The following is a 27,135-nucleotide window of genomic DNA, read 5'->3' as shown; positions in this document are numbered from 1 at the left end:
CCTAAAACTACAACTCCTTGGTGGCTTGCAGGAAGCCCCATATACGTAAATACCGCGTATGCTCTCTCTTCATAGGACTGCGAAATCATTGAGGATGGGAAGAAACACGTCTTGGTTCTGTATAACTGCCAGCTGGACATGACCGGGGAGGTATCCTTCCAGGCTGCCAATGCTAAATCAGCAGCCAACCTGAAAGTGAAAGGTACGCCATACACAGAGGCACCTTTTAGTGTTTTCTGTGAAAAGCTCTGTGCTTTGGAGCGGATGGGGTGGGGTGGGGGGTGAAGGCGAGGAAGGTCTGGCGTGGTCGGCTCTGACTCCCGCTTCTCTTTCAAGAACTGCCGCTCATTTTCATCACCCCCCTGAGCGACGTCAAAGTCTTTGAGAAAGATGAGGCCAAATTTGAGTGTGAGGTATCCAGGGAGCCCAAAACATTCCGTTGGCTGAAAGGAACCCAGGAAATCGCCGGTGATGACAGATTTGAGCTCATCAAGGATGGCACCAGGCATTCATTGGTGATCAAGTCGGCGGCCTTTGAAGACGAAGCCAAGTACATGTTTGAAGCTGAAGATAAACGCACGAGTGGCAAACTGATCATTGAAGGTACTCTTGTTGCTGTCGTTGTTGCTGTTGTATGGGCCACCTACAGAGTTATGGTTTATTTTGCATTTATTTTATATGGCTTTGTTAAGTGACAGAAATAAGGAGCTGGCTTTTTTTTTTTTTTCTGACAGGAATCCGCCTCAAATTCCTGACCCCACTCAAGGATGTGACAGCCAAAGAAAGGGAAAACGCGGTGTTTACTGTGGAGCTGTCCCATGACAACATCCCTGTGAGCTGGTTCAAGAACGACCAGCGCCTGCACACCAGCAAGCGGGTCTCCATGCACGACGAAGGGAAAACGCACTCGATCACGTTCAAAGACCTGTCCATTGACGACACCTCCCAGATTAGAGTGGAGGCCATGGGGATAAGTTCGGAAGCTAAACTCACCGTGCTGGGTAGGCATTTCTTGAGACTAAAATACATTCTGAATTCAACAGAAAGGGGTGGGGTGGGTGTAGTGTGGTATGAAATAGTCTTCTGAGGGTGATACTGCATGAAAGTGTATCACATGCCCTGTCAAATGTGTTCCTGAAATACATCTACCCAAAACTACAGAGAAGCAAGGGCTTCTTAGGCCTGCACAATTGCGAAAATCAGATTAAAATTGGCTTGTCGGGTAAAATAAACAAGCATTAGTGCTTTCTCCTTCCTTTACCGAAATTACCTCAGAGTAGTAATAGGTTTTTTGATTCCTACAGAGAGAGGCAAAAAGAATGTAGTAAGTCTTACTCTTCTCCTTGATCCTTTTCTATAAGACAGTCCATTTATGACATAATATATTTATGATAAACTATAGACACTCACAGCAAGCTATAGATGCTCTCACAGCAAACTGTTGATAGAGGAAAATGATCCAAACCTGAAGCTAATAGACCTAATACGAGTAGATAAGAACTTGGGATATTGGACAAATAACAAAGGAACATGCACAGACGCTCGACTGTGTGATATCTTTAAGTTACCAGTAATATTTTTAAAAGTCCAAACATACTGCAGATGCATTTGAATCATGTTACGCCCTGTACGCCGAGTCTCTTTCCAACATTTAGAAACGGAAGACAGCAAATGATGAACAATCCGGTACCATTTTAAAGCACTCTCGGAACTCTCTGGGATAGCAGTAAGCCTGCTGAGCAACCCCCAGCTCTCACGGTGTGTGACAGTTCTCCGCTTAATCTTTCCCCGCAGAGGGAGACCCATACTTCACAGGGAAGCTTCAAGATTACACCGGCGTGGAGAAGGATGAAGTGGTTCTTCAGTGTGAAATCAGCAAAGCAGACGCGCCTGTGAAATGGTTTAAGGACGGGAAGGAAATCAAGCCGTCGAAAAACGCAGTCATCAAGGCTGACGGCAAGAAGCGCATGCTGATCCTCAAGAAAGCCCTGAAATCAGATATCGGCCAGTATACCTGTGACTGCGGGACAGACCAGACCTCCGGCAAGCTGGACATCGAGGGTGAGGAAACTTCCAGGAGTCTCCTTCTAGATGCCTTGGCGGCCGTTTCTGCCAGAGACCACTGACCCAGGATGACGACCCTTCCTTTTTCCAGATCGGGAAATTAAACTGGTGCGACCCCTGTACAGCGTGGAGGTGATGGAGACCGAGACGGCTCGCTTCGAGACCGAAATCTCCGAGGATGACATCCACGCCAACTGGAAACTCAAGGGAGAGGCGCTGCTCCAGACACCTGTACGGCTATTTCTGAACCTGTCAGCACTTAGGAGGGATGGCGTGAGACGGAGCAGGACAGGCGAAAAGTCAGAGGGCATGCGGGGCATTTAAAACATGGTATCAGGTTCTGTGTGGGACCCGATAAAAAAAAAGAGAGAGGCTGGGATCTATGAATGGGCTTCGAAGGTCACCTTCACATTGATTCGTGTCCAGCACACTATATGAATTCTATAACATTTCTAGTTACATAGCGAAAAGTCATTTTCCTGACAGGACCCTGTAGCCGTATTTCATGCAAAAGTTGGGTGTGTCACTGTTGATTTGTGCCATTCTTTTATAGATTACATTCTGTACCTATGGGGGGGGGGAAGTCTCCACATTACTCTCTGTGAAATATCTTTCTCTTCTTTGACACAGGAATGTGAAATTAAAGAAGAAGGCAAGATACATGTCCTTATCTTACACAACTGCCGCCTAGACCAGACTGGAGGCGTAGATTTCCAGGCTGCCAACGTCAAATCTAGTGCCCACCTCCGAGTTAAACGTATGTATTATGGGTTTGTGATAAAATCTAACTCCAGATTTCCATTAAAAATGAGTACATGTGAAGTTAATTGGGATTAGAAAATACTATTCTCGTATAAAAACTTGCTTTCTTGTATTTACTTTTTGACCTCCTGATATAAAAGTCCTTCGGATTCTGAAGTCTTGATAATTTTGGTGACTTTGTCATTTGAACAAACACAACAAGCTAAACAAGTCGGATTTTCCTGCTCTAACAATCCTTCCATTCAAAATAGATAAACATATGATAAAAATTGAGAATTAAAAATTCTTAAAAACCGTTTCACTCTATCCAATGGTAGCCCTTTGCTGTGTGGGCATTTTTGACTCAAGAAGGGAGGCAGAAAAATTAGGCTCCCATTTTTGGAAGGTGCAAAGTAGTTGACGGACACCGACAGGCTGTGGGGCCAAGGACCCCTTGCCTCTCCCAATCAGAGCCTTAGTTATTTTGGAGGTCACATACCTTATGTAGCAGGAGGAACTTGACGCCTGGCAGAGAGACAGATGCAGCGCAGATTTCTTGCTGACCTTGTATATCTGAAGAAGGGGCTCCTACAAATACCAGCTCTTTGGCTATCAGCTCTCCCCTTCTCAGCACCACGGGGCCACGCATACATGGACGTTAAAGCCGCAGCCAGTCCTGTGGCTCTTCCCTTCTTGAAGAAAACAACCATGGAGATGAAGAACTAGATCTATTTATCCTTGGGGAATTACAGAATGAGTAACACAAGACATTTCCTTTCCTCTCGCAAAGCACGGGTAATTGGTCTGCTGAGGCCTCTGAAGGATGTTACAGTGACGGCAGGAGAAACAGCCACCTTTGACTGTGAGCTCTCCTATGAGGATATCCCAGTGGAATGGTACCTCAAAGGGAAGAAGCTGGAGCCTAATGATAAGGTAAAAAGCCGGTGTGAGCTGGTATTATGCCTTTCCCTGGGTGTTGCTTTCACCGTCTTTTGCTTTGTTCCTGCTAATGTTTCCTCCACAGTCTTCGCATTTTTCCCTTCCTCTAACTTGATTTCTGCTGAAACCCCAAGGCAGAGTTTTCAATTTTACGTTAGGATTAACTTAATGATATTTGGTTTGTTGTTTTTTGTTTGTTTGTTTGTTTGTTGTTTTTGTTTTTTACTAAATTAGAAAGAATTTTAATATGATCGGGTTGTAGTTTTTCTGTGAAAGGAATAAGAGAAGCAGATGTTCAGTGGCCGTCAAGGCTGGCCTGTAGGAGTGCTGAAATCACAGGCTGGAGCAAAGGGGCTTTCTGACTGGGTTCTTGCCGCTGCTCATTAGGTTTTCTGACTCCTTCCTTGCTATCTACTGTTCTGCATGTAAGTAGACTAAGAGGAGACTAGAAGTCCATTTCAGGCAAATAGAGCCAGAGAGATAACTTCTGAGCAGATTTTCTCTTCTAGCATTTCTCCAAGGCTATTTTTAACACTCAAGTGCTTTGGGCTGTGCAAATTCTGGAATGCAAGGGGACTATTTAAAGGGCAGCTGGCGGAACAGGGGAGAAAGAAGGGTGCTGAGAAACCTGTGTCTAAATGAATAAACTCTTGAGAACTTTCAGTAAATTATTTTAGCTTTTTACAAACATTCCTGAGGCTCAATATTCAACCCCAAAGTAGAAACTGAGCCATTTATTCAGAATGACCCAAATACAATTTGCCTAAAATTTCCCTACCATTGACCTATGTATGTACCTCTGGGGCTCTGTCTTAAACAGGAAATTTAACTTATACAACCCCTGTACAGTAAAGATGATACTCAAATTCGCTTCCATTGTAATTCACTATGTATTTTGAATTCTTAAAATCAAACTAAGAAAAACAGAGAACATTTCATTGTTCTGTGGCTTTCACATTGCTCAATATTCTAGAAATAATACTGACCATGTGGAAAACTTCCAGACAAATTAAGGGCTCAAACCTAGAAATCATTGGCAGTGCATTTAGTCTTACGAAGAAGCTGGAGTACTAGATGGCATTGCCTTCATGTTTGAAAACAGTTTTAAAAATTAGCATTCTACTAAAGAAGTCATAATTCTGTAACAGTCATGTGGTAGGTAAGGGCCACGACATTTAGTTTCCACTGTTCTAACTACAGAAGGCAGCAGAACATTCCAACGATAGCATAAGAGTTAATTTTCACACCAGAAAACTTCCCACGCAACAACTCTTTAAATACTGAACCTGGACTGGGTTTACCTCGTTTTTTTATTTTATATACATCTTTTTTCCTGTCCAGTCTAGGAGTTACTTTCTCATTTGGAGGTCAAACTAGGAGATTTTATTAGAAAAGAAAAAAGTTAACTCCATTCTAATGCAAAAAAAAATCTACTAAAATGCAGACACTCATGTAGACTGCTAAAAATCTTGCATTTTTTACTCAAAGGGGAAAATCTAGTATCATTAAATTCTTTCCTAGAGTTGGAAAGGGTGGAGCCATCAGAGCCCAGAGGGCTGCTCAGTGTCCCTGCATAGGAATGTTAATCCGTCCCTGCCCCTGCCAAGATAGGAATCCTTTCAGGAACTTGTTCTTGTACCTCTTAAATGTCTCCTTTCAAAAAGGATTTGGGTATAAATGTGAAGTTACATGTTGACTTATTACATTTTATAGATTTTGTTTAAATTAAGTCTGTTAGCACAAACTTGTTCTTGTAGGTTTAAGTCCGGCCTTTTATCGATGCTCTGTAAAATCTTTAACCTCTCCACCAACAGTCAGACGAACCCGCATGCACACACTGGTACTGGAAGACCGCCTGCTAGAAATGAACTGTCATTTTCTTTCACTTTTGGTTTTTTTTATCCCTTTGGCCAAATAAAAACGTCTAACTTCTCAGGGGCTTTTGGTAATTTTAATAGCTTGGTAATGCCTTCTGTGTTCCTCCAGTATGCCCCATTATAAATTAATATTTTAAAGAATAACTGTTTATAATATCACTACATATTCTACCAAAAATGTTTGGCATTCATTTTGTTGATTTGCTTCTTCTGTCTATTGTATTTCCTTGTTTGTTTGCTTGCTTGCTTTTCATTTGACAATACTGACGATATTCTACATAAGCCACCTACCAAAAACCCACTATATTCTCTGCAACATAATCAACAGCACAGAACATTCTATATCTGTCTCAGAATAATTCAGATGGCAAATCAATTCATTAATAGATATTAATTATTTGTGCATGTGTTAGAAACTGGAGTTCTTTTTAAGTAGTGATAAGCCAAAGTTCAAAATTCAATGTCAGACATCTTTTAAAAGTCCCATTCAGACCCTGTGTCCTCGGATAAGAAGCAGCTGCGCACCTAGGAGAAGTCTTAACTCCTGTCCCCTCGCTGAGTCTTGTTCTTTACTGTTGTTTTAGTGGGTCTCTGTATTAAGGACACTATGACTAACTATGCCATGTTCTTATCTGAGGAAAATACTTCTCAGTGAAACTGCATCCCTGATTCTTTCTTCTACCACTAGCAAAATAAATACAAATAGTTTCACCAGAAAAACTGACATAATTCTAAAGAGTTTTAATGGACACTTATGCATTGTAAACCCAATCTCAATGACAGGACTGAGCCTTTGAGATTCTTAGAGTCTAGAACTAGACATACGCCAATCTTCTTGTTACTTCAAGAATGATTCTACCACCACAGCACCAATGATGTCTGAGTTTCCCATTACTAACGCTCAAACACCGGGAAAGGGAAGAATCAGCATCAACAACAACAAAATTCAGAAACTGTGCAAATAAATCATGGACCACATTCATTTGCAAATGAGATTCAATTGCTAAAATAAATGGAAGAGTTTCACCTTGTGTACACAGTTGCCCTCACTTTAGAACATACACTTGACTTTTAGAAAAAAATTTTTCAGCCTACAGTGGCCAACCACTTTTTTCTTTTACTTTAACTTTTTCTGTATTCTTTCTCTCTGCAGGCAAACCCTGAAGCCCAAGAGAAATGCATACATATTTATAATTACATGTATTTTTCACAAGATCAGAAATACAAATAGAAATTGATCTGTGCAAGTTCAGTGTAAAAGGTCACCTCACACTTATATAATGGTAATTAAGAAAGGCTAACATGTTGCTAAAAGTTTTGAAACTATTGGCTGAAGTCACTTTAACACACACACACACACACACACACACACACACACACACAACCTATATAGTTATAAAGTAATGTGGGTAACACACGTTTCCATAGTTTACCTAAGTGGATTAAGATGCATTATGGGTGACGATTTCATTTATATGTTACCTGTGCGCCTTTAAATCACAACCAGGTGGTGACACGTTCAGAAGGAAGAGTTCACACGCTCACCCTGAGGGATGTGAAGCTAGAAGATGCTGGTGAAGTCCAACTGACAGCAAAGGATTTCAAAACTCAGGCCAATCTCTTTGTGAAAGGTAATTGGGAAGCTTATTCCTAAATACAGACAAAGAAGACAATCACAGATAAAGCAGCCTCTCAGTTGTCTTTGTTGGGGAGTCCATAGATCATTAAATCCAAGTTTCCAAAAGTCTAATTTCACATTTTGGTATAACAAAATATACATTGGTTTTTTTGTTTTTTGTTTTTTGTTTTTTTGGTTATTTTTGTTTTTTGTTTTTTTGGGTTTTGTTTTGTTTTGTTTTGTTTTTAATCGAGAGGCAGTGGTGAAGCACTTTTAATGCACCTTTAACCCCAACACTTGGGAGGCAGAGGCATGGGGATCTCTGTGAGTTCCAGGCCAGCCTGGTCTACAGGGTGAGTTCCAGGACATCCAGGGCCACACAGAGAAACCCTGTCTCAGAAAAAGAAAGAAAAGGAAGGAAGGGAGGGAGGGAGGGAGGGAGGGAGGGAGGGAGGGAGGGAGGAAGGAAGGAAGAAAGGAAGGAAGGAAGGAAGATCAAAACTAACATGGGTTTTACATTTATATATTCTTTCTGTCCCTGTCTTATTATTACATTTTTTACTAATTCTAATACAACTGCTAAAATAATTATTACCAATCCATTTTATGAGTCAGTGTTAGCCATTATCTCCTTTATGCTCCATAATTATTTTTCTTAGTGAGCTTCAAGAAGCAGAGGATTGCCACAAGTTTGGAACCAGCCTGATCTACATAGTGAGTTTCCAGGATAGCCAGAGAAAGGGAAAAAAATACAAAGGTGGGGTGTTTTTTCCTCTGTGTGTATAAATCAATGACAAGACATCCTTGTAGGAGGAAAACATCTAAGTGAAAAATAGCTTTACAAATGAGCAAACCGAGACAGAAGCAGCCCTGGAGATGCCAGAGGGAATCAGAGAAAGTTCTGGAACTCTTGGAGAAGGGAAACAGCTAATAAGTATGATTCTTGCAGAACCTCCGGTTGAGTTCACTAAGCCTCTTGAGGACCAGACGGTCGAAGAGGAGGCCACTGCAGTATTGGAGTGTGAAGTATCCAGAGAAAATGCCAAAGTGAAATGGTTCAAGAATGGGACAGAAATCCTCAAAAGCAAGAAGTATGAAATCGTTGCTGACGGCAGGGTCAGGAAACTCATTATTCATGGTTGTACGCCAGAGGATATCAAAACGTACACTTGTGATGCTAAGGACTTTAAGACCTCCTGTAACCTGAATGTCATTCGTAAGTATTCCTCCACAGGACTTGGCATTTGCAACTCTTTGTAGCCAAAACAACCAACACACATAATGCATGCCCTTCTTGGCTTATTCGTAATTCTTGGCAACTCACTGTATGGATGCTGATCTAACCTGATACTGCACACGTTTCTTTACAAACGTCCTTGTGCTCTGTCCGGCCTTGGAAAAGATACCAACCACCTTTCACTACACTGCTGTGCTCTTTGTCTGTGTGTGGTTACACCCACTATCCTGCTAGAGATGAAAACAGTCACAAAGAGGAGGACAGAACCATGATTCCATTTGGAAGATAAGTTTCAGACCTGGAAAGTATCTTTAAAAAAATAAGAGTGAAAAGTTGTTTGAATAAGAACTTACTTGAGAACAACTGTGCTATGATAACAGCCAATCACATAACACAATCTGAGAGTAATGATGGACGAGAAGCTGAGTGAACCCAGGATCTTTGAGTCCTGATTCTTTGAATGAAGAACTCTGTCGTTTTTTCACTATTGCTCTTTTCCCTGGCGAAGAGATCTCCCTTTCTCTCTGTAGGCCAACTGCTAGCTAGCTCATTTGCTTTCTTTTTTCCCTTTGTCCAGGAAAACATTTTTTGTGGTCCATTTTTGTGCAGTGTTTGTTTGGCTCTGTCGCTTCTCATCTGTCAACGACTAAAACCCAGTGGCTTTGACTGTGCTTCCTGCGTCACTCCTTCCCCGCTACTGTAGTGTCCTTTAGAGTAGCCCCTTGGGGTTTCTTTCCCCTTGTCATCTACTTCCTCTTTGAGAAGGCTCAGCCATGGTGGCTTATCTTCTAGCCTTCTAGCTAGCATTGGCCTGAGAGCCTCCAAGATCAAGAAGGGTTGGCTTAGAAAGGCTTCTTAAGGAGCTCTGAAAGTGGAAAGAACGAGGAAGCGGTGTCTCCATCTGGCACAGCAGCAGACAGCTTTCTGGAGATGCATGAATCAACAGATGTAAAAGCGGAATCAGTGCCCCATGCAGAACAGTGTTTGACATGCTAGCACACGCCTGACTTGCATATGAAATCTTTAAAGCTGAGTTAAAAGTGAGAAGCTGGATACACGTGGTTCCAATTAGACTCGTGCCTCGTAACTATACATACTTCAAACTACTGTCTTTGGATTCTACTGGGTTTACAATGAGGCTTCTTTCCTTACTAGTGTTTCCTTTGGCAAACAATTATCCTTCAGCTCTGGTAGAGAACCAAGAGAAAGAAGGCATTTGCTTCAGTAATCAAAAGAACTGAGATAGGTCCCAATTGGAAAGAACTAAGTTGGTAGCACAGTAAGACATCATTTACGAGAACTAGAAAGAGATCAAGAGGAAAGCATTATTCCCAGTGGCAGCTGCAAAGGGTTTCAAAGTCAGTGGCAAGTCTATCAAGATGGCCACAAGTGGCACAGGACTTTGATCCTAGCACCCAGGAGGCAGAGGAGACAGTTCTCTGAGTTCAAGAACAGCCTGGTTTACAGAATGAGTTCCAGAACAGCCAGGGCTACACAGAGAAACTGTCATGGAGAAAAAGGAAGGAAGGAAGGAAGGAAGGAAGGAAGGAAGGAAGGAAGAAAGAATGCCAGAGAAATATCAGGATAAATTTACAGAGGCCTCATTTGGATATCTATATCATTCTCTTACAGCTCCTCATGTGGAATTCTTAAGACCACTCACAGACCTTCAAGTTAAAGAAAAAGAAACGGCTCGCTTTGAGTGTGAAATTTCCAAGGAAAATGTAAAGGTCTGTAGCGACACAAGCATTATCTCTGACTATCAGGTTGCTTGGTTTACTTTTGGCCAAAATGGAAGGAAAGAAGAAACTAAGCCTTTTTCTGACTTCCATTTTAAATTAAAGAGTATGGTAGTGTTAAAGACGTAAATGTTCTCTTTAGTGCCACCCATTACTGTCACATAAAAAGACTCACAAGAGATTTATTATTCTGAGCCACAAGGAAATGATGTTTTCTTAGATAGAAAAACAAGGTCAAATAGCAGTAATTCCATATCTCAGCTGAGTATTTCTGGTTGCAGTGAACTGTAAGTATTGCCAAACAGACTTTCAGTCCAAATCAGTGGGAATGATTTGTGTGTTATCTAAGGCCCCCTAAGACACAAAACTTACATAATCTCACCATTTGTTTTTCCATAATTAGTAAGAATATCACATGAGATCAACAGTACTTCTGTAACTTTGTTCTTGATTTTTTAAATTTTTATTTATATTTTTCTCTGTCTTCCTTAGTACATACTATAATATTTAGGGTCTGCTTTCAAATATACTATAATGTCTCATAATTGATTTTAAAAGGACTCTTTGTGGTCCTAGTTCATGTAACAGATACCATGCAAAGGAACAACATAAAAACTGACTTAAAAAAATCTGTTTGTCTTAAAATATAGGTTCAGTGGTTTAAAGATGGTGCTGAAATTAAAAAGGGCAAAAAGTATGACATCATTTCTAAGGGAGCAGTACGAATTCTTGTCATCAACAAATGTCTACTGAATGATGAAGCAGAATATTCCTGTGAAGTGAGGACAGCAAGAACTTCCGGCATGCTGACAGTCCTAGGTGAGCATGAAGGCTTTCCTTGGCTAAGCATAGCAGCCAGGAAAACCAGCGTCCAGTTTTACTGACCGAATCTGGGTTCTTTTTCTGCAGAGGAAGAAGCTGTCTTCACCAAAAATCTTGCCAACCTCGAAGTTAGTGAAGGAGACACCATCAAACTGGTATGTGAAGTCTCCAAGCCTGGGGCAGAAGTGACTTGGTACAAAGGGGATGAGGAGGTCATTGAAACGGGAAGATTTGAAATACTTACCGATGGAAGGAAGAGAATCTTGATCATTCAGAATGCACAGCTTGAGGATGCGGGCAGCTACAACTGCCGACTCCCAAGTTCCCGGACAGACGGCAAAGTCAAAGTACACGGTAGGAAAGTCTCAACGAAGGACATTTCATTCCTGGCACCCACCCTTGCCGTATCAAGATACAAATGCCAATGTCCTCACTGTCTCCCAACTTTTTCTTCCCAGAACTTGCTGCTGAATTCATCTCAAAGCCTCAAAACCTTGAGATTCTTGAAGGAGAAAAGGCCGAGTTTGTCTGCACTATCTCGAAGGAAAGCTTCGAGGTCCAGTGGAAGAGGGACGACCAGACGCTTGAGTCTGGAGACAAATACGACATCATTGCTGATGGCAAAAAGAGAGTCCTCGTTGTGAAAGATGCCACATTACAAGACATGGGCACTTATGTGGTCATGGTTGGGGCTGCCAGAGCTGCAGCTCACCTCACAGTCATTGGTAAGTTTGTCCTTGCTTCATTGGAGGCTTAGATCTGCAGGCTTGATCTCTCGTCATACTACAAAGTCTTTTTGACTGTTTACAGAAAAACTCAGGATCGTAGTTCCTCTCAAGGACACCAAAGTGAAGGAACAACAAGAGGCTGTCTTCAACTGTGAAGTCAACACCGAAGGTGCCAAAGCCAAATGGTTCAGGAATGATGAAGCCATATTTGATAGTTCAAAATATATCATTCTCCAAAAAGACCTGGTCTACACCCTCCGAATCAGAGATGCACGGTTAGATGACCAAGCCAACTTCAGTGTGTCTTTGACCAATCACAGAGGTGAAAATGTTAAAAGCGCAGCCAATCTCATAGTGGAAGGTATGTGACTTACATGACACTAGAGATTTTTTTTTTTCTCCAGCAATTTATATTATACCAACAACTAAATTCAACCTTGTTTTTCTCTACCAACACAGAGGAAGATCTTAGGATTATCGAACCCCTTAAAGATATTGAAACAATGGAGAAGAAGTCAGTCACGTTCTGGTGCAAGGTGAATCGTCTCAATGTAACCCTGAAGTGGACCAAAAATGGGGAAGAAGTGGCTTTTGACAACCGTATATCATACCGCATTGACAAGTACAAGCACTCTCTAATCATCAAGGACTGTGGCTTCCCAGATGAAGGTGAATACATCGTTACTGCTGGTCAAGATAAATCCGTGGCAGAGCTGCTCATCATCGAAGCCCCAACGGAATTCGTGGAGCACCTGGAAGACCAGACGGTCACAGAGTTTGACGACGCTGTCTTCTCCTGCCAGCTCTCCAGAGAGAAAGCAAATGTAAAATGGTACCGAAATGGAAGAGAAATCAAGGAAGGCAAAAAGTATGCAAAAAGTGTCTGCCCTCGCTCTATTGTTTTGCGTGCACTTCAACATCAGACATTTGCCTCATACTCATGCTTCAAGCTAACTGATCATTCAATCTCTTCTTTAGATACAAATTTGAAAAAGACGGGAGCATACACAGGCTCATCATAAAGGACTGCAGGCTGGAGGATGAGTGTGAATATGCTTGTGGCGTAGAGGACCGGAAGTCCAGAGCCAGACTTTTTGTCGAAGGTTAGTACTGGCTTCAAGAAAATTCTAGCAGAAGTAACAATTTTTTACAGTGCTGATGAAAATACAAGCACATATGTTTTTATTTTTATTTTCTCTCCAGAAATCCCAGTTGAGATCATCAGGCCTCCTCAAGACATTCTTGAAGCCCCTGGTGCAGATGTTATCTTCTTGGCTGAGCTCAACAAAGATAAAGTGGAGGTCCAATGGCTTAGAAATAACATGATCGTTGTCCAGGGTGACAAGCACCAGATGATGAGTGAGGGAAAGATACACAGGCTACAGATTTGTGATATTAAGCCACGTGACCAGGGCGAATACAGATTTATTGCCAAAGATAAAGAAGCCAGGGCGAAACTCGAATTAGCAGGTAAATCGCTTTCTTTTGCTTTGCGGTGTCCTTGTCATATCGCAAACCTCCGTAGAGTTCAGATTTTACAGTTATAGCACACACTCCTCCTGAAAGCATGTGGCTGGAATCCATGCTCACGTGTTAGCCATTCTACTCTGTCTACCTACAAGCAGAAATGGACAGAAGCATCTTTGCATGTCAAACCACTGGGTCATTCCTGGCACAGGGCAGCTGCTCATGACTTCATAGAGTTAATGACTGTCCCTCGAACTACTGATATGCAACTCCTGTGGCTCTTTTAAATATGTCCTTATCTCGACCTGAGAAACCTGCATAGATTTCCTCCCCAAAACCTCATCGTACACAAGAAAAAGCTGTCTGATTTATTCTGAACTAAGTATACAGTACTTTATAAAAAAACATATTTTATAAAATAATTTCAACAAGAAAAGCAAAACCTGTTTCACCATATTCTAGGTCCTCTGCTATTATTAACTGATAGGATGTTAGTGATTGTATGCCATCTTCATCAAAACTCTGTTTCCAAACACTGATAGTTTGGAGTAGAAAAAAATTATTATAACTTTCCGACAGAATTCACTGCTATGAAATGACTGTGGTTTACTTTCAAGGTTATAACAGTGTTTGTTATCAAATGTACAGTAAAAAAACAAACAAACTATGCCATAGCATGACTATAATGTATAACTCAAACATGTCTGCGTGTTCTCTGTCTCACTAGCTCCACCTAAAATCAAGACATCTGATCAAGATCTCGTGGTTGACGCTGGCCAGCCTCTGACAATGGTGGTGCCCTATGATGCCTACCCCAAAGCAGAAGCTGAATGGTTTAAAGAAAACGAACCTCTTTCTACAAAAACCGTTGACACTACAGCTGAGCAGACTTCTTTCAGAATCTTAGAAGCCAAGAAGGAAGACAAGGGGAGGTATAAAATCGTGCTTCAGAACAAGCATGGGAAAGCGGAAGGCTTCATCAACTTACAAGTTATTGGTAAGCCACCAAATCACTCAAACTTGATTGGCTCAGCACAGCTTAAAGACATAACACCACTAAAAATTCTGTGATGTGCAAATTGCAGATGTTCCCGGGCCAGTTCGTAACTTAGAAGTGACAGAAACATTTGATGGCGAAGTAAGCCTCGCTTGGGAAGAACCATTAACGGACGGTGGGAGCAAAATCATAGGTTATGTCGTTGAAAGGCGTGATATCAAGAGAAAGACCTGGGTTCTGGTCACTGACCGGGCAGACAGTTGTGAGTTCACTGTCACTGGTCTACAGAAAGGAGGAGTGGAATACCTGTTTCGTGTGAGTGCAAGGAACAGAGTTGGCACTGGAGAACCCGTGGAGACTGACAGTCCTGTAGAAGCAAGGAGTAAATATGGTAAGTGTTTTTGGTAAATTGCTGATTCATTTAGCTTTGTGTTCATCCACAACATAACCCAAATTCATGTGTGTTTCTTCTGTGGTGATATTTAGATGTTCCAGGCCCTCCTTTGAATGTAACCATCACTGATGTGAATAGATTTGGTGTCTCCCTGACATGGGAGCCACCAGAGTATGATGGGGGAGCCGAAATCACCAACTATGTGATTGAACTGAGAGACAAGACTTCTATCAGATGGGACACTGCCATGACTGTAAGAGCTGAAGATCTGTCAGCAACGGTCACTGACGTGGTTGAAGGACAGGAGTATAGTTTCCGTGTCAGAGCCCAGAACCGAATCGGAGTTGGGAAACCAAGTGCAGCCACACCATTTGTCAAAGTTGCCGATCCAATAGGTAAGATCATTTAACAACAGAAAGGAAGGAAACATTGCATGCAACCCAATAATTAAATCTATTGATTCAAATAATTCTAATCTAAAAAAAAAAGTTAGAGCATCAAAAAATTCAAACAAAATTATAAAGGTCATGACTGTGCCCACATAATTCATAAACTTGTCTTGTCGAGGTCATTACGATCACTCCATGTCTTAATAAATTACCGCTCGATACAATTTTATTGCTTCCTGCCATTCTAGAGAGACCAAGTCCTCCTGTGAACCTAAGTGCCTCAGAACAGACACAGTCATCAGTTCAGCTTACATGGGAGCCTCCTCTGAAAGATGGCGGCAGCCCCATACTGGGCTATATAATCGAAAGACAAGAAGAAGGAAAAGATAATTGGATTCGCTGCAATATGAAACCTGTCCCTGAGCTGACTTACAAGGTAAGGGGTGTACATCTAAAAAAATGTGATTTTACATATATATATGTGTGTATGTGTATATATATATATAAAATATATATAATATATATCATATTACATATGTAGTATATTTATGTTCATGGTTTAAATTTTACATGGATATGCTGTTAACAAATACTAACTTGTAATTCTAGGTCACTGGATTACAAAAAGGGAACAAATATTTATATAGAGTATCTGCAGAAAATGCAGCTGGTGTTTCAGATCCATCCGAGATCCTTGGTCCTCTCACTGCCGATGATGCCTCTGGTAAGTAGATGTTTTATTTTTTAGATTAGCGAATAGCACAGACCTTCTTTGGTGTACTGGGGACACCCGGTACTAGAAATCATTGATTTTTTTTTCTTTTTGGTAGTTGAACCAACAATGGACTTAAGTGCATTTAAAGATGGTCTGGAAGTCATAGTCCCCAATCCCATCAAGATTCTAGTCCCAAGTACAGGCTACCCAAGACCAAAAGCAACCTGGACTTTCGGAGATCAAGTACTTGAAGCAGGGGACCGTGTGAAAATAAAGACCATATCAGCCTATGCTGAACTTATCATTTCTCCAAGTGAACGACCAGACAAGGGCATTTACACGCTCACATTAGAAAATCCTGTGAAGTCAATTTCTGGAGAAATTGATGTCAACGTAATTGGTAAGGAATTTCATTCTTGCTATTATGATTTGGTTGAACTAACCCACACTGGCTTAAATCATATTGACTTTCACTGCCTCTCTTTTTTAAATTAGCTCGTCCAAGTGCACCCAAAGAACTGAAATTTAGCGACGTAACAAAGGATTCTGTCCATTTGACTTGGGAACCACCAGATGATGATGGAGGAAGTCCACTAACTGGATATGTTGTTGAAAAGAGAGATATGAGCCGGAAAACGTGGACTAAAGTGAGTGTCGCATACTAACACAGCGACTTAGAATCCCTGGAGGAGGCTGGGAGGCCATAGAGACTGGCCATGCCTCAGGAAAGAGAAAGTGTCAAAACCCTTTTGACATATTAATACTAATGCTTCCCTGGATAATTTAACCTGCATTTGGCATATTTGCTCCCTTTTGTTCTCAGCTTGGCTTATTTACCACATAGAAGAAAGCTTACCTCCATACTTGGTATCTAAGGAGTCCCCACATGCATATGTTGAGCTACAAGCATTTCAGAGGAAGTATTCATTGCCCCTGCTTCTCAGTGTACTGGATTGACCGTAGTTGATTGATCTGCCACTGTTTTCTTCATCTATGCTTGTTATAAAGTATATCTACTATCTATATCTAATCTATACATTTTACAGTTATAGAAATAGAACTTAGATGCTTATACATGCTAGACAGCAACTATGTTACTGAGTTCACCCCCAGTCCATTATTAATCCTATTTACAATTAAATTTCTAATAAATACCATCTTTTTAGTGCATGCAAACTATGAATCTGTTTCTCATTGTATTAAGAATATTATTATAGTCTCTATATTATTATAACACACCTTGGTGCTTTCCCCTAATATAAAATTAATATGAAAATAACACTAAGTTTTCATTCAAAACATTTATAGTAAGCAGGCTGTAGTGGTACATACTTGTGGAGGCTGAGGCAGGACTGTGAGTTTAGAGCCAACCTGGACTATACAGTAGATGTAGACTCTAGGCTAGCCTGGGCTACATAGAAAACCTCAGTCTTAAAAAACAAATAGTTTGTATCTGTACTCATGCTTAAAAATATTTTTTGACTTGGGAAAATACTGGAGGAAGATAATCAGTGAACTGTTTCTTTGTCCCAGGTTATGGACTTTGTTACTGATCTAGAATTCACAGTTCCTGATCTTGTTCAAGGAAAGGAATATCTATTCAAAGTCTGTGCTCGAAACAAGTGTGGCCCTGGAGAGCCTGCATATACTGATGAGCCTGTCAATATGTCTGCCCCTGCAAGTAAGTGAATGTCCTATGGGTTTATGCCTGGCCTGACTTTAGGCCCAGAGTTGAAGTCTGGGGAGAGGGCACAGGTCAGAAACATGGAGCTAATTTAGAGCAGCCTGTCTAAGATGAGATCCTTCTTTTATTAAATATCACAGCGGTCCCTGACCCACCAGAGAATGTAAAGTGGAGAGACAGAACTGCCAACAGCATCTTCCTGACCTGGGATCCTCCTAAAAATGATGGTGGCTCACGCATCAAAGGATACATAGTTGAAAAATGTCCACGTGGTTCTGATAAATGGGTTGCCTGTGGGGAACCTGTTCCAGATACAAAGTAAGTGTTTGGGTTTTTTTTTTAATTAAAGTTTTTAAAATATTTTTAAATCGAATTATTCTGATTTCTACCCAGTAGAATAGGTTTTACCTGGACAGTGTTGAATGGTCATTTTCTTCACCAACAATTCCCCTAGTATAGCGTTCTGCTTTCATAAAGTTCAGCTGAGCATAGCCTTGTTAAAGGTTTTCATCAGTTATGGTAATAAAAAGGCCAGAAAAGAGTCAAGCACAGCTTGGCCCTGCAAACCTGACTGGGGCAACCCAGGAAGGAATAGAAGGTATAACAGATAGGCGAAGAAAAGCTGTGGTGCAGGGGGCGTGCTCTCTGTAAGGAAGTCACTTTATTATTATTATTAATCATTCCATTCATTTACATCTCAAGCAATATCCTACTTCCTAATTACCCCTCCACAAGCCCCTCATCCCACAACCTCCCTGTCCTCCCTCCTCTTTGCCTCTATGAGGATGCTCCCCCACATACCTCTCCCACTCCACCCCTCCAGCATCCCCCTACACTGAGGCATCAAACTTCCACAGGACCAAGGGCCTCCCTTCCCACTGATGTCAAACTAAGCCATCCTCTGCTACATATGTATCTGGAGCCATGGATCCCTCCCTGCACATTCCTCGGTGGTCTAGTCCCTGGGAGCACTGGATGGTCCAGCCAGCTGCACCTTCTATGTGGCCAACAAACACAGCAGGCTTATTCTGTACAGCAAGAAGGAGAGGGGTTAGACATCTCGGTGGAAGGTCTTAGTAGGAGAGATGTTAACACCCAGGAGGAAGACGCCTTACCTGAAGGTCAATTGTCTGTCAACACTAGCACTTAGACCAGAGGAAGGCTTGGCCATTTCCGTGGAGGTCTTGGTTGTGCTCCTTTCAACAACACAATTCAGGACTTCATCCATTCTTGACACCCTGACATACAGTGCTTTCTCCACTCCCCACAGCGCAGATATTTAATTGAAAAGCTAGTAGCATGTTAGTGGTGTGAACTTTAGAAAAGTAACTCTACAATACATGATATATATTTACACATATATTACACACATGTATAACTATAAGCATAATAGATTATCTACATGGCAATAAAACCCCTGTTTTTCCTGACAGAATGGAAGTGACAGGTCTAGAAGAGGGAAAATGGTACGCCTACCGCGTGAAGGCCTTGAACAGGCAAGGAGCTAGCAAGCCAAGCAAACCCACAGAAGAAATCCAGGCGGTGGACACTCAGGGTATTTATTATTCCTTCTTGCTTGTCCGTCAGGCCTCTGACCTTGTCCGCTTGAACTTGCTAACAGCTTAAGTAATCTTTTCCAATTCAGAGGCTCCTGAGATCTTCCTTGATGTGAAGCTCCTGGCTGGCCTCACTGTGAAAGCTGGAACAAAGATCGAACTTCCTGCTACGGTGACTGGAAAACCGGAGCCCAAAATAACTTGGACAAAGGCTGATACCCTTCTGAGGCCAGACCAAAGAATCACCATTGAAAATGTTCCTAAGAAATCCACAGTGACAATCACGGACAGCAAGAGAAGTGATACGGGCACATATATCATAGAAGCTGTGAACGTCTGCGGCCGGGCCACTGCTGTGGTGGAAGTGAATGTCTTAGGTAAGAGAGGCTCTTGTTTTCATAAGATTCCAATTCACTGTGGCTACTTTCTGGAACAAAACACAAGTTAAAATACCATGTAATACCACCCACAGATAAACCCGGACCGCCAGCTGCTTTTGACATCACGGATGTAACCAATGAGTCCTGTCTGCTGACCTGGAACCCACCAAGAGACGATGGTGGGTCAAAGATCACAAACTATGTTGTGGAAAGAAAAGCAACAGATAGTGACGTGTGGCATAAGCTCTCATCAACTGTTAAGGACACAAACTTCAAGGCGACCAAATTGACCCCCAACAAAGAGTACATCTTCAGAGTCGCTGCAGAAAACATGTACGGCGTCGGTGAGCCCGTTCAGGCTACTCCGATAATAGCCAAATATCAGTTTGGTAAGATTCTCAATCTGCTAACTGAAAAAACAAAGGCTTCTATGTTGATCCTGCGTTAGGGTGTTAGGGACAGAACGTATGACTTTTTATATCATTATTCTGTCTACAGATCCACCTGGACCTCCAACTCGCCTAGAACCTTCCGACATCACCAAAGATGCGGTGACACTCACGTGGTGTGAGCCGGATGACGATGGTGGCAGCCCCATCACTGGATACTGGGTTGAAAGATTAGATCCTGACACCGATAAGTGGGTTCGATGCAATAAGATGCCAGTGAAGGACACAACATACAGGTAAGCCCTCCCACACGTCCGTCATGTATTACAGCGGCGACATACTTAGTCCTTTGCACTCCAGCATTCCTTTTGATCATGTGGTTTTATCACTTTTACTTTTATCGCCAGTTGTCACATAATTTTTAAATGACATGAATCCCATCCAATGGCATATATGTTATCTATAAAATATTACCTAATAACAAGTATAGGTATAATTAAAGTGATGTATTTTGTCTAATATAAAGAATGTGACCGTTAAAAACTATTTTAAGTTTATGTTAAAGTATTCTTGGTAAGATTTACAAATTTATTTCCATTGTTTAAGTAAATTGGCTTTTCTATGTATAGTATAGAAGTTACTATTTCTTACCATGATGCTACCTTGTCTGTGTTTCAGGGTGAAAGGCCTCACCAATAAGAAAAAATACAGATTCCGCGTGCTTGCTGAAAACTTGGCAGGACCAGGGAAACCAAGTAGATCAACTGAACCAATCTTAATAAAAGATCCCATAGGTATAGTATTTTTATGATTTTCAGTGGCTGCTTGGAGGCCTATATTAACTTCCTTTGGACAAAACAAATAATGATGTCATTGGCTTGCAGATCCTCCATGGCCCCCTGGAAAACCAACTGTAAAGGATATAGGCAAAACCTCATTAGTATTGAACTGGACCAAGCCAGAACACGATGGAGGGGCAAAGATTGAGTCTTACGTCATTGAGATGCTAAAGACTGGAACAGATGACTGGGTCAGAGTGGCTGAGGGAGTTCCGACCACTGAGCATTTGCTCACAGGGCTGATGGAAGGCCAGGAATACTCATTCCGAGTGAGAGCTGTGAACAAGGCTGGAGAGAGTGAGCCCAGTGAACCCAGCGACCCTGTGCTTTGCCGGGAGAAACTATGTAAGTCCCTCTTACATTCTCTGTCTGAAAACGACAATCTAAGGGAAAATATAAACCTCACTACTATTATTTGCATGAGGAGAACATTTGAAGAACACTAAAACTGGATTTATTTTTCCTTTTTTTTATTTTTTTTTCAGATCCTCCATCACCACCTCGCTGGCTCGAAGTGATTAATATCACAAAAAATACAGCTGACCTGAAATGGACAGTTCCTGAGAAAGACGGAGGGTCACCCATCACCAACTACATCGTGGAAAAGAGAGACGTGAGGCGGAAAGGCTGGCAAACCGTGGACACCACGGTCAAGGACACCAAGTGCACAGTAACCCCACTGACAGAGGGTTCTCTGTATGTGTTCAGAGTTGCTGCAGAAAATGCCATAGGACAAAGTGACTACACAGAAATCGGAGATTCCGTCCTGGCCAAAGACACCTTCAGTATGCACTATAGCTCAGTCTTTGCAAGAGCATTTTCAGTATGTTCTTAACTTTCCCTCAGCTTTCTCTCATCATTGTGTATTTTGCTTTTAGCCACCCCTGGACCACCCTATGCCCTGACAGTGGTTGATGTGACAAAACGACATGTTGACCTAAAGTGGGAGCCACCTAAAAACGATGGCGGAAGACCAATACAGAGGTAGAACTTCAGGAGCTTTTATTTTAAAAAACAAAAAGTCAAACCTGGCTGGACATTATCAATTTCTGTTTTTTCTCAATGCTAAATGGAACACTTTGTTCTTGCAACAGATACATCATTGAGAAGAAAGAAAAATTAGGTACCCGTTGGGTGAAAGCTGGAAAGACCTCAGGCCCTGACTGTAACTTCAGAGTAACTGATGTCATCGAAGGAACAGAAGTCCAGTTCCAAGTTCGGGCAGAAAACGAAGCAGGAGTTGGTCACCCAAGTGAGCCCACAGAAATTCTGTCAATTGAAGATCCTGTTGGTAAGTCATACTGATTATTCAAAGAAATTATCTAAGGGCCTGATGATGAGACTGTGGTATCAATGCATCACTGTCTTCCCAGGTCCTCCGTCACCTCCACTTGATCTGCATGTGACTGATGCTGGGAGAAAGCACATTGCCATTGCTTGGAAACCTCCAGAGAAAAATGGCGGAAGTCCTATCATAGGCTACCATGTTGAAATGTGTCCAGTAGGCACCGAAAAATGGATGCGAGTTAATTCTCGCCCAATAAAAGATTTGAAGTTCAAAGTTGAAGAGGGTGTTGTTCCGGACAAAGAATATGTTCTGAGAGTGAGAGCTGTCAATGCTGTCGGTGTCAGTGACCCATCTGAAATCTCTGAAAACGTGGTCGCCAAAGACCCAGACTGTAAGAACGCGATGTCTTTTAACAGTTAATAAGATGCACTGTCTTCCCGATCATTGCATTTTGACATATTTCCCCCCCATCTCTTGGTGTTTTGTAGGCAAACCAACCATTGATCTAGAGACTCACGACATTGTTGTTATCGAAGGTGAAAAGTTAAGCATCCCTGTGCCCTTCAGGGCTGTCCCAGTGCCAACCGTGAGCTGGCATAAAGATGGCAAAGAAGTTAAAGCCAGTGACAGATTGACAATGAAGAACGACCACATCTCTGCACACCTCGAGGTTCCCAAGAGTGTCCATGCAGATGCTGGAGTTTACACCATCACTCTGGAGAATAAGCTCGGCTCAGCAACCGCGTCAATCAACGTCAAAGTCATAGGTAACAATCCTGTAATGAAACACCGTTCTTCACGCATTCCAGAAATTGTAATAGCTAACTATGTGATAGTCTGTAGCTTCAAGAAATGGCACTTGTAAACTGAACATTCCCTCAGGTTACTTATTTCCATTTGAAAAGTAATCTTGAAGAGATTAAATTGATAATTAAAATCCGGTTAGACTAATTTACTTTTTTAATTATTTGCATATAAAACACTAATTTAAATAAAATATCTAGCACACCCAAAGAATGCTTGAATGATCAATCTTTCTTTCTGAATTATATAAATTCAGTTTTCCACAGTCTTCTCCTTCAGGAACGATAATTTTTTTCTGTCCTTTACTACCATTCCTGGTAGTAGCTGGAAATTTATGGGGCAATTTTGCTTAACTCGAAGACTCAAAGGCTAATTCTTCTGATTAATAGATGAGGAAGAGGGATGCTAAATACCTTTTATTCATGGGGATATAGCACAGAAAAGATTACCCTGTTCAAAATGTATATAGCCAAGTTAAATAAAGTTCACTATTAAAATGAAAATTTTTAAGCATATGATAGTAATTATCAATTTTATGTGTAACAGGTCTACCTGGCCCATGCAAAGATATTAAAGCAAGTGACATAACCAAGAGTTCTTGTAAGTTAACATGGGAGCCTCCGGAGTTTGATGGTGGAAGCCCAATTCTTCACTATGTCCTGGAACGGAGAGAAGCAGGGAGGAGGACATATATACCAGTCATGTCTGGTGAGAACAAACTGTCTTGGACCGTGAAAGATCTCATACCAAATGGTGAATACTTCTTCCGAGTAAAAGCAGTCAACAAGATTGGCGGAGGCGAATACATTGAACTCAAGAATCCTGTCATTGCTCAAGATCCAAAGCGTAAGTTAGAACATATACTTATGATAGCTAGACAAGAATATGCAATAGTCCTTGCATTTGCTTTAAGAAGATTGTTTCTCCAGCGGTAACCAGTGTTTTTCTTTGTTCACCAGAACCTCCTGATCCACCTGTAGATGTTGAGGTTCATAATCCTACAGCTAAGGCCATGACTATCACATGGAAACCACCTTTGTACGATGGAGGAAGCAAGATAATGGGTTACATCATAGAAAAGCTTGCCAAGGGTGAGGACAGGTGGAAGAGGTGCAATGAACATCTGGTCCCTGTCCTGACCTACACAGCAAAAGGACTCGAGGAAGGGAAAGAGTACCAATTCCGTGTGCGAGCGGAGAATGCTGCTGGCATTGGCGAACCTTCCCGGGCCACTCCCCCAACCAAAGCTGTGGATCCTATCGGTATGTTTTATTGATTGGGAAGGGGTGCTACATCCGTTTTCTTTGTAAAATAAATGAGGATCCTGTTTTGTCAAGAATTAAAAACAACTCTGGCTTTTAATTATTACAGACGCCCCAAAAGTCATCCTCAGAACAAGCCTGGAAGTAAAGCGGGGCGACGAAATAGCGCTTGACGCAACCATTTCTGGCTCACCTTACCCAACAATCACGTGGATAAAAGATGAAAACGTCATTGTCCCAGAGGAAATTAAGAAGCGAGTAGCACCCCCAGTTAGGAGGAAGAAGGGCGAGGCTGAAGAAGAGGAGCCATTTACCCTACCTCTGACAGAGCGGTTGAGCATCAACAATAGCAAACAAGGAGAATCTCAGCTACGCGTCCGTGATTCCCTGCGGCCTGACCACGGCCAGTACATGATCAAAGTTGAGAATGACCATGGTGTTGCGAAAGCTCCTTGCACTGTGAGCGTGTTAGGTAAGTAGTTTAAACTACACTTTCCAATGGAGAGAGACAAACTACGTAAGAGTTTTAGCAAGGCATAAACGTAGGAGCGTGGAAACCCATCAAAACCAACAGCTTCAGCAAATGATCCTCGCTTACTTTCTACCACCTAAGCCGGACACTATTGAAAAAAGATCAACTGACCAGCTATTTGTTAGCTAATGCAATGAAAATAGAAAGGTTTGGAAAAACTAGAAGTTGTATCAAAGACCATACTAACATTTACCTTTTTCCATAGCTACTGGTTCTGTACAAAATTGTAACCACTCTTCTCCTTTGACATATTAGACACGCCAGGACCGCCAATCAACTTTGTATTTGAGGATATTAGAAAGGACTCTGTCCTCTGTAAATGGGAACCACCCCTGGATGATGGTGGCAGTGAAATCATCAACTATACCTTGGAAAAGAAAGACAAGACCAAACCCGACTCAGAATGGATTGTTATCACATCGACACTCAGAAACTGTAAATATTCAGTAACAAAGCTGATTGAGGGAAAAGAGTACCTCTTCCGTGTAAGAGCTGAGAATAGGTTTGGACCTGGACCACCGTGTGTTTCAAAGCCACTTTTAGCCAAAGATCCATTTGGTAAGGTTCCTTTAGCATCATAAATTGACCTTTGCACCATATTCTTTAATGTACAACACTATCATGATTTTGCAAAGCTGTCATATTATAGAATTCCAATTCTGTTTTTTTATCAGAACCACCTGATGCCCCAGATAAGCCCATTGTGGATGATGTCACCAGCAACAGTATGGTAGTAAAATGGAATGAACCGAAAGATAACGGTAGCCCCATCTTGGGTTACTGGCTTGAAAAACGTGAGGTCAATAGCACACACTGGTCTCGTGTCAACAAAGCCCTTCTCAGTTCTTTGAAAACCAAAGTAGATGGCTTACTAGAAGGGCTCACCTATGTCTTCCGAGTCTGTGCTGAAAACGCTGCTGGACCTGGAAAGTTCAGCCCACCTTCGGATCCTAAAACAGCTCGCGATCCAATCTGTAAGTAACTCCCTAAGAAGACAGTAGGGGGAGTAGCCCACTCCACACTTGGAAAGCATCGGGGAATTTGACCTGTGAATTCTGCATTCACCCTAGCTCCGCCCGGACCGCCTGTCCCGAGAGTTGCTGATACAAGCTCTACCACCATTGAGCTGGAGTGGGAGCCCCCAGCTTTCAATGGCGGCGGCGAAATTATGGGCTACTTTGTCGATAAGCAGCTGGTTGGCACAAATGAGTGGTCACGCTGCACGGAGAAGATGGTCAAAGTCCGTCAGTTCACTGTCAAAGAAATCCGAGAGGGTGCGGACTACAAACTTCGAGTGAGCGCTGTCAATGCGGCAGGTGAAGGACCGCCTGGGGAAACAGAACCTGTTACCGTGGCTGAACCACAAGGTACTTCCAAGTTTTCTAGGGGGAAAAAAATGAATGTTTCCCAGTGTGGGACTATATTTTCTTTCTTCTTGGTGCTAACATATACAGTTGTTCTCCTTCGACAGAGCCTCCAACTGTGGAACTCGATGTTTCCGTCAAGGGCGGAATACAAATCATGGCTGGGAAGACTCTCAGAATCCCAGCCGTGGTGACTGGCCGTCCCGTGCCCACAAAAGTGTGGACCATAGAAGAAGGGGAGCTAGACAAAGAGCGTGTTGTAATAGAGAATGTCGGAACCAAATCCGAACTCATTATCAAGAACGCACTGAGAAAAGACCACGGCAGATACGTGATCACGGCAACAAACAGCTGTGGTTCCAAATTTGCCGCAGCCCGGGTTGAAGTGTTCGGTAAGGAACGTTCTGGGGGTCTTACAGGATTTCCCCCCACCCCATGTAATGTGAGCTTGCTACATTATTTTCGTTTTGTTTTGTATTTTACTGTTTTTATTTCCCAGATGTCCCGGGTCCAGTTCTTGACCTCAAACCAGTTGTAACAAACAGAAAGATGTGTCTGCTTAATTGGTCTGATCCAGCAGACGATGGCGGAAGTGAGATCACAGGGTTTATAATTGAAAGGAAAGACGCCAAGATGCACACATGGAGACAGCCCATCGAGACGGAGAGATCCAAGTGTGATATCACAGGCCTTATAGAGGGACAAGAGTACAAGTTCCGTGTCATCGCCAAGAACAAGTTCGGCTGTGGGCCTCCTGTTGAAATAGGACCGATTCTTGCAGTTGATCCACTAGGTAGGAAAAGACTTCCACCGGGTTTTACCAAATATTCTGTTAATAGATGTGCCAAGTATTTGCTGAGACTTATGGCTGCAAACACACAACAGACTCAAGATCGTGGACTAGCTAGAGGGCAATAAAAAAAGTCATATACCTACTAGCAATTTTAAAGAACCATATTTGCTCAATTTTAGTGTATTTTTGCTTTATGTATATAAATTTTAGTTTCCTGTGTCAAAAATTTTGGATCTTCCAAGTCTTGTTAATAACCTACGAATAATTTAGAATCATTCAATCTTTCCAATGTTATATACTAGGGAAAATTAAATATAACACTCTGGTAGTTATATAGAATTTTATTTGCTGCTTTTCTAATATAAACATATGTTTATATATTATAAACATATATATGTATACATATACAGATAGAGATATATATGGCAGTCAATTGCCACAGGATAAATTGCTTAGTTTTACTACACTTCTATAAGTCTCCATAGTCAGCGGATAGGAAGACCCAAATAGAAAGAGC

General features: G+C 41.9%; 1 protein-coding gene and 1 long non-coding RNA gene across 6 annotated transcripts in view; one reads left to right on the top strand and one right to left on the bottom strand.

The window, feature by feature from the left end:
* Positions 1 to 27,135, bottom strand: part of LOC120101583 (uncharacterized) — a 172,009-nt gene that overhangs the window by 60,932 nt on the left and 83,942 nt on the right. The gene's annotated exons all lie outside the window — the stretch shown is intronic.
* Positions 1 to 27,135, top strand: part of Ttn (titin) — a 272,327-nt gene that overhangs the window by 166,734 nt on the left and 78,458 nt on the right. For both annotated transcript variants that reach the window (NM_032068.1, XM_087654755.1), the window contains 45 exon segments: positions 76 to 202; positions 337 to 603; positions 735 to 1,001; positions 1,795 to 2,061; positions 2,156 to 2,295; positions 2,695 to 2,821; positions 3,596 to 3,738; positions 7,129 to 7,252; positions 8,189 to 8,455; positions 10,109 to 10,206; positions 10,866 to 11,034; positions 11,125 to 11,391; positions 11,496 to 11,762; positions 11,848 to 12,126; positions 12,225 to 12,633; positions 12,744 to 12,868; positions 12,969 to 13,235; positions 13,960 to 14,229; positions 14,318 to 14,620; positions 14,716 to 15,018; positions 15,261 to 15,448; positions 15,622 to 15,736; positions 15,843 to 16,127; positions 16,223 to 16,374; positions 17,261 to 17,408; positions 17,552 to 17,729; positions 18,845 to 18,966; positions 19,057 to 19,344; positions 19,440 to 19,736; positions 19,846 to 20,032; positions 20,415 to 20,530; positions 20,621 to 20,920; positions 21,061 to 21,360; positions 21,454 to 21,559; positions 21,670 to 21,866; positions 21,949 to 22,254; positions 22,352 to 22,630; positions 23,214 to 23,513; positions 23,627 to 23,929; positions 24,039 to 24,401; positions 24,717 to 25,019; positions 25,136 to 25,435; positions 25,532 to 25,828; positions 25,933 to 26,217; positions 26,325 to 26,618. In NM_032068.1, the coding sequence (NP_114457.1) occupies positions 76 to 202; positions 337 to 603; positions 735 to 1,001; positions 1,795 to 2,061; positions 2,156 to 2,295; positions 2,695 to 2,821; positions 3,596 to 3,738; positions 7,129 to 7,252; positions 8,189 to 8,455; positions 10,109 to 10,206; positions 10,866 to 11,034; positions 11,125 to 11,391; positions 11,496 to 11,762; positions 11,848 to 12,126; positions 12,225 to 12,633; positions 12,744 to 12,868; positions 12,969 to 13,235; positions 13,960 to 14,229; positions 14,318 to 14,620; positions 14,716 to 15,018; positions 15,261 to 15,448; positions 15,622 to 15,736; positions 15,843 to 16,127; positions 16,223 to 16,374; positions 17,261 to 17,408; positions 17,552 to 17,729; positions 18,845 to 18,966; positions 19,057 to 19,344; positions 19,440 to 19,736; positions 19,846 to 20,032; positions 20,415 to 20,530; positions 20,621 to 20,920; positions 21,061 to 21,360; positions 21,454 to 21,559; positions 21,670 to 21,866; positions 21,949 to 22,254; positions 22,352 to 22,630; positions 23,214 to 23,513; positions 23,627 to 23,929; positions 24,039 to 24,401; positions 24,717 to 25,019; positions 25,136 to 25,435; positions 25,532 to 25,828; positions 25,933 to 26,217; positions 26,325 to 26,618 (10,495 nt within the window).

Source organism: Rattus norvegicus, chromosome 3 (assembly GCF_021556685.1).
Source record: "Rattus norvegicus strain SHRSP/BbbUtx chromosome 3, alternate assembly SHRSP_T2T, whole genome shotgun sequence".
NCBI lineage: Eukaryota > Metazoa > Chordata > Mammalia > Rodentia > Muridae > Rattus > Rattus norvegicus.
The sequence above is the reverse complement of the archived record's forward strand: the minus strand, read 5'-3'. Positions and strand labels throughout refer to the sequence as shown.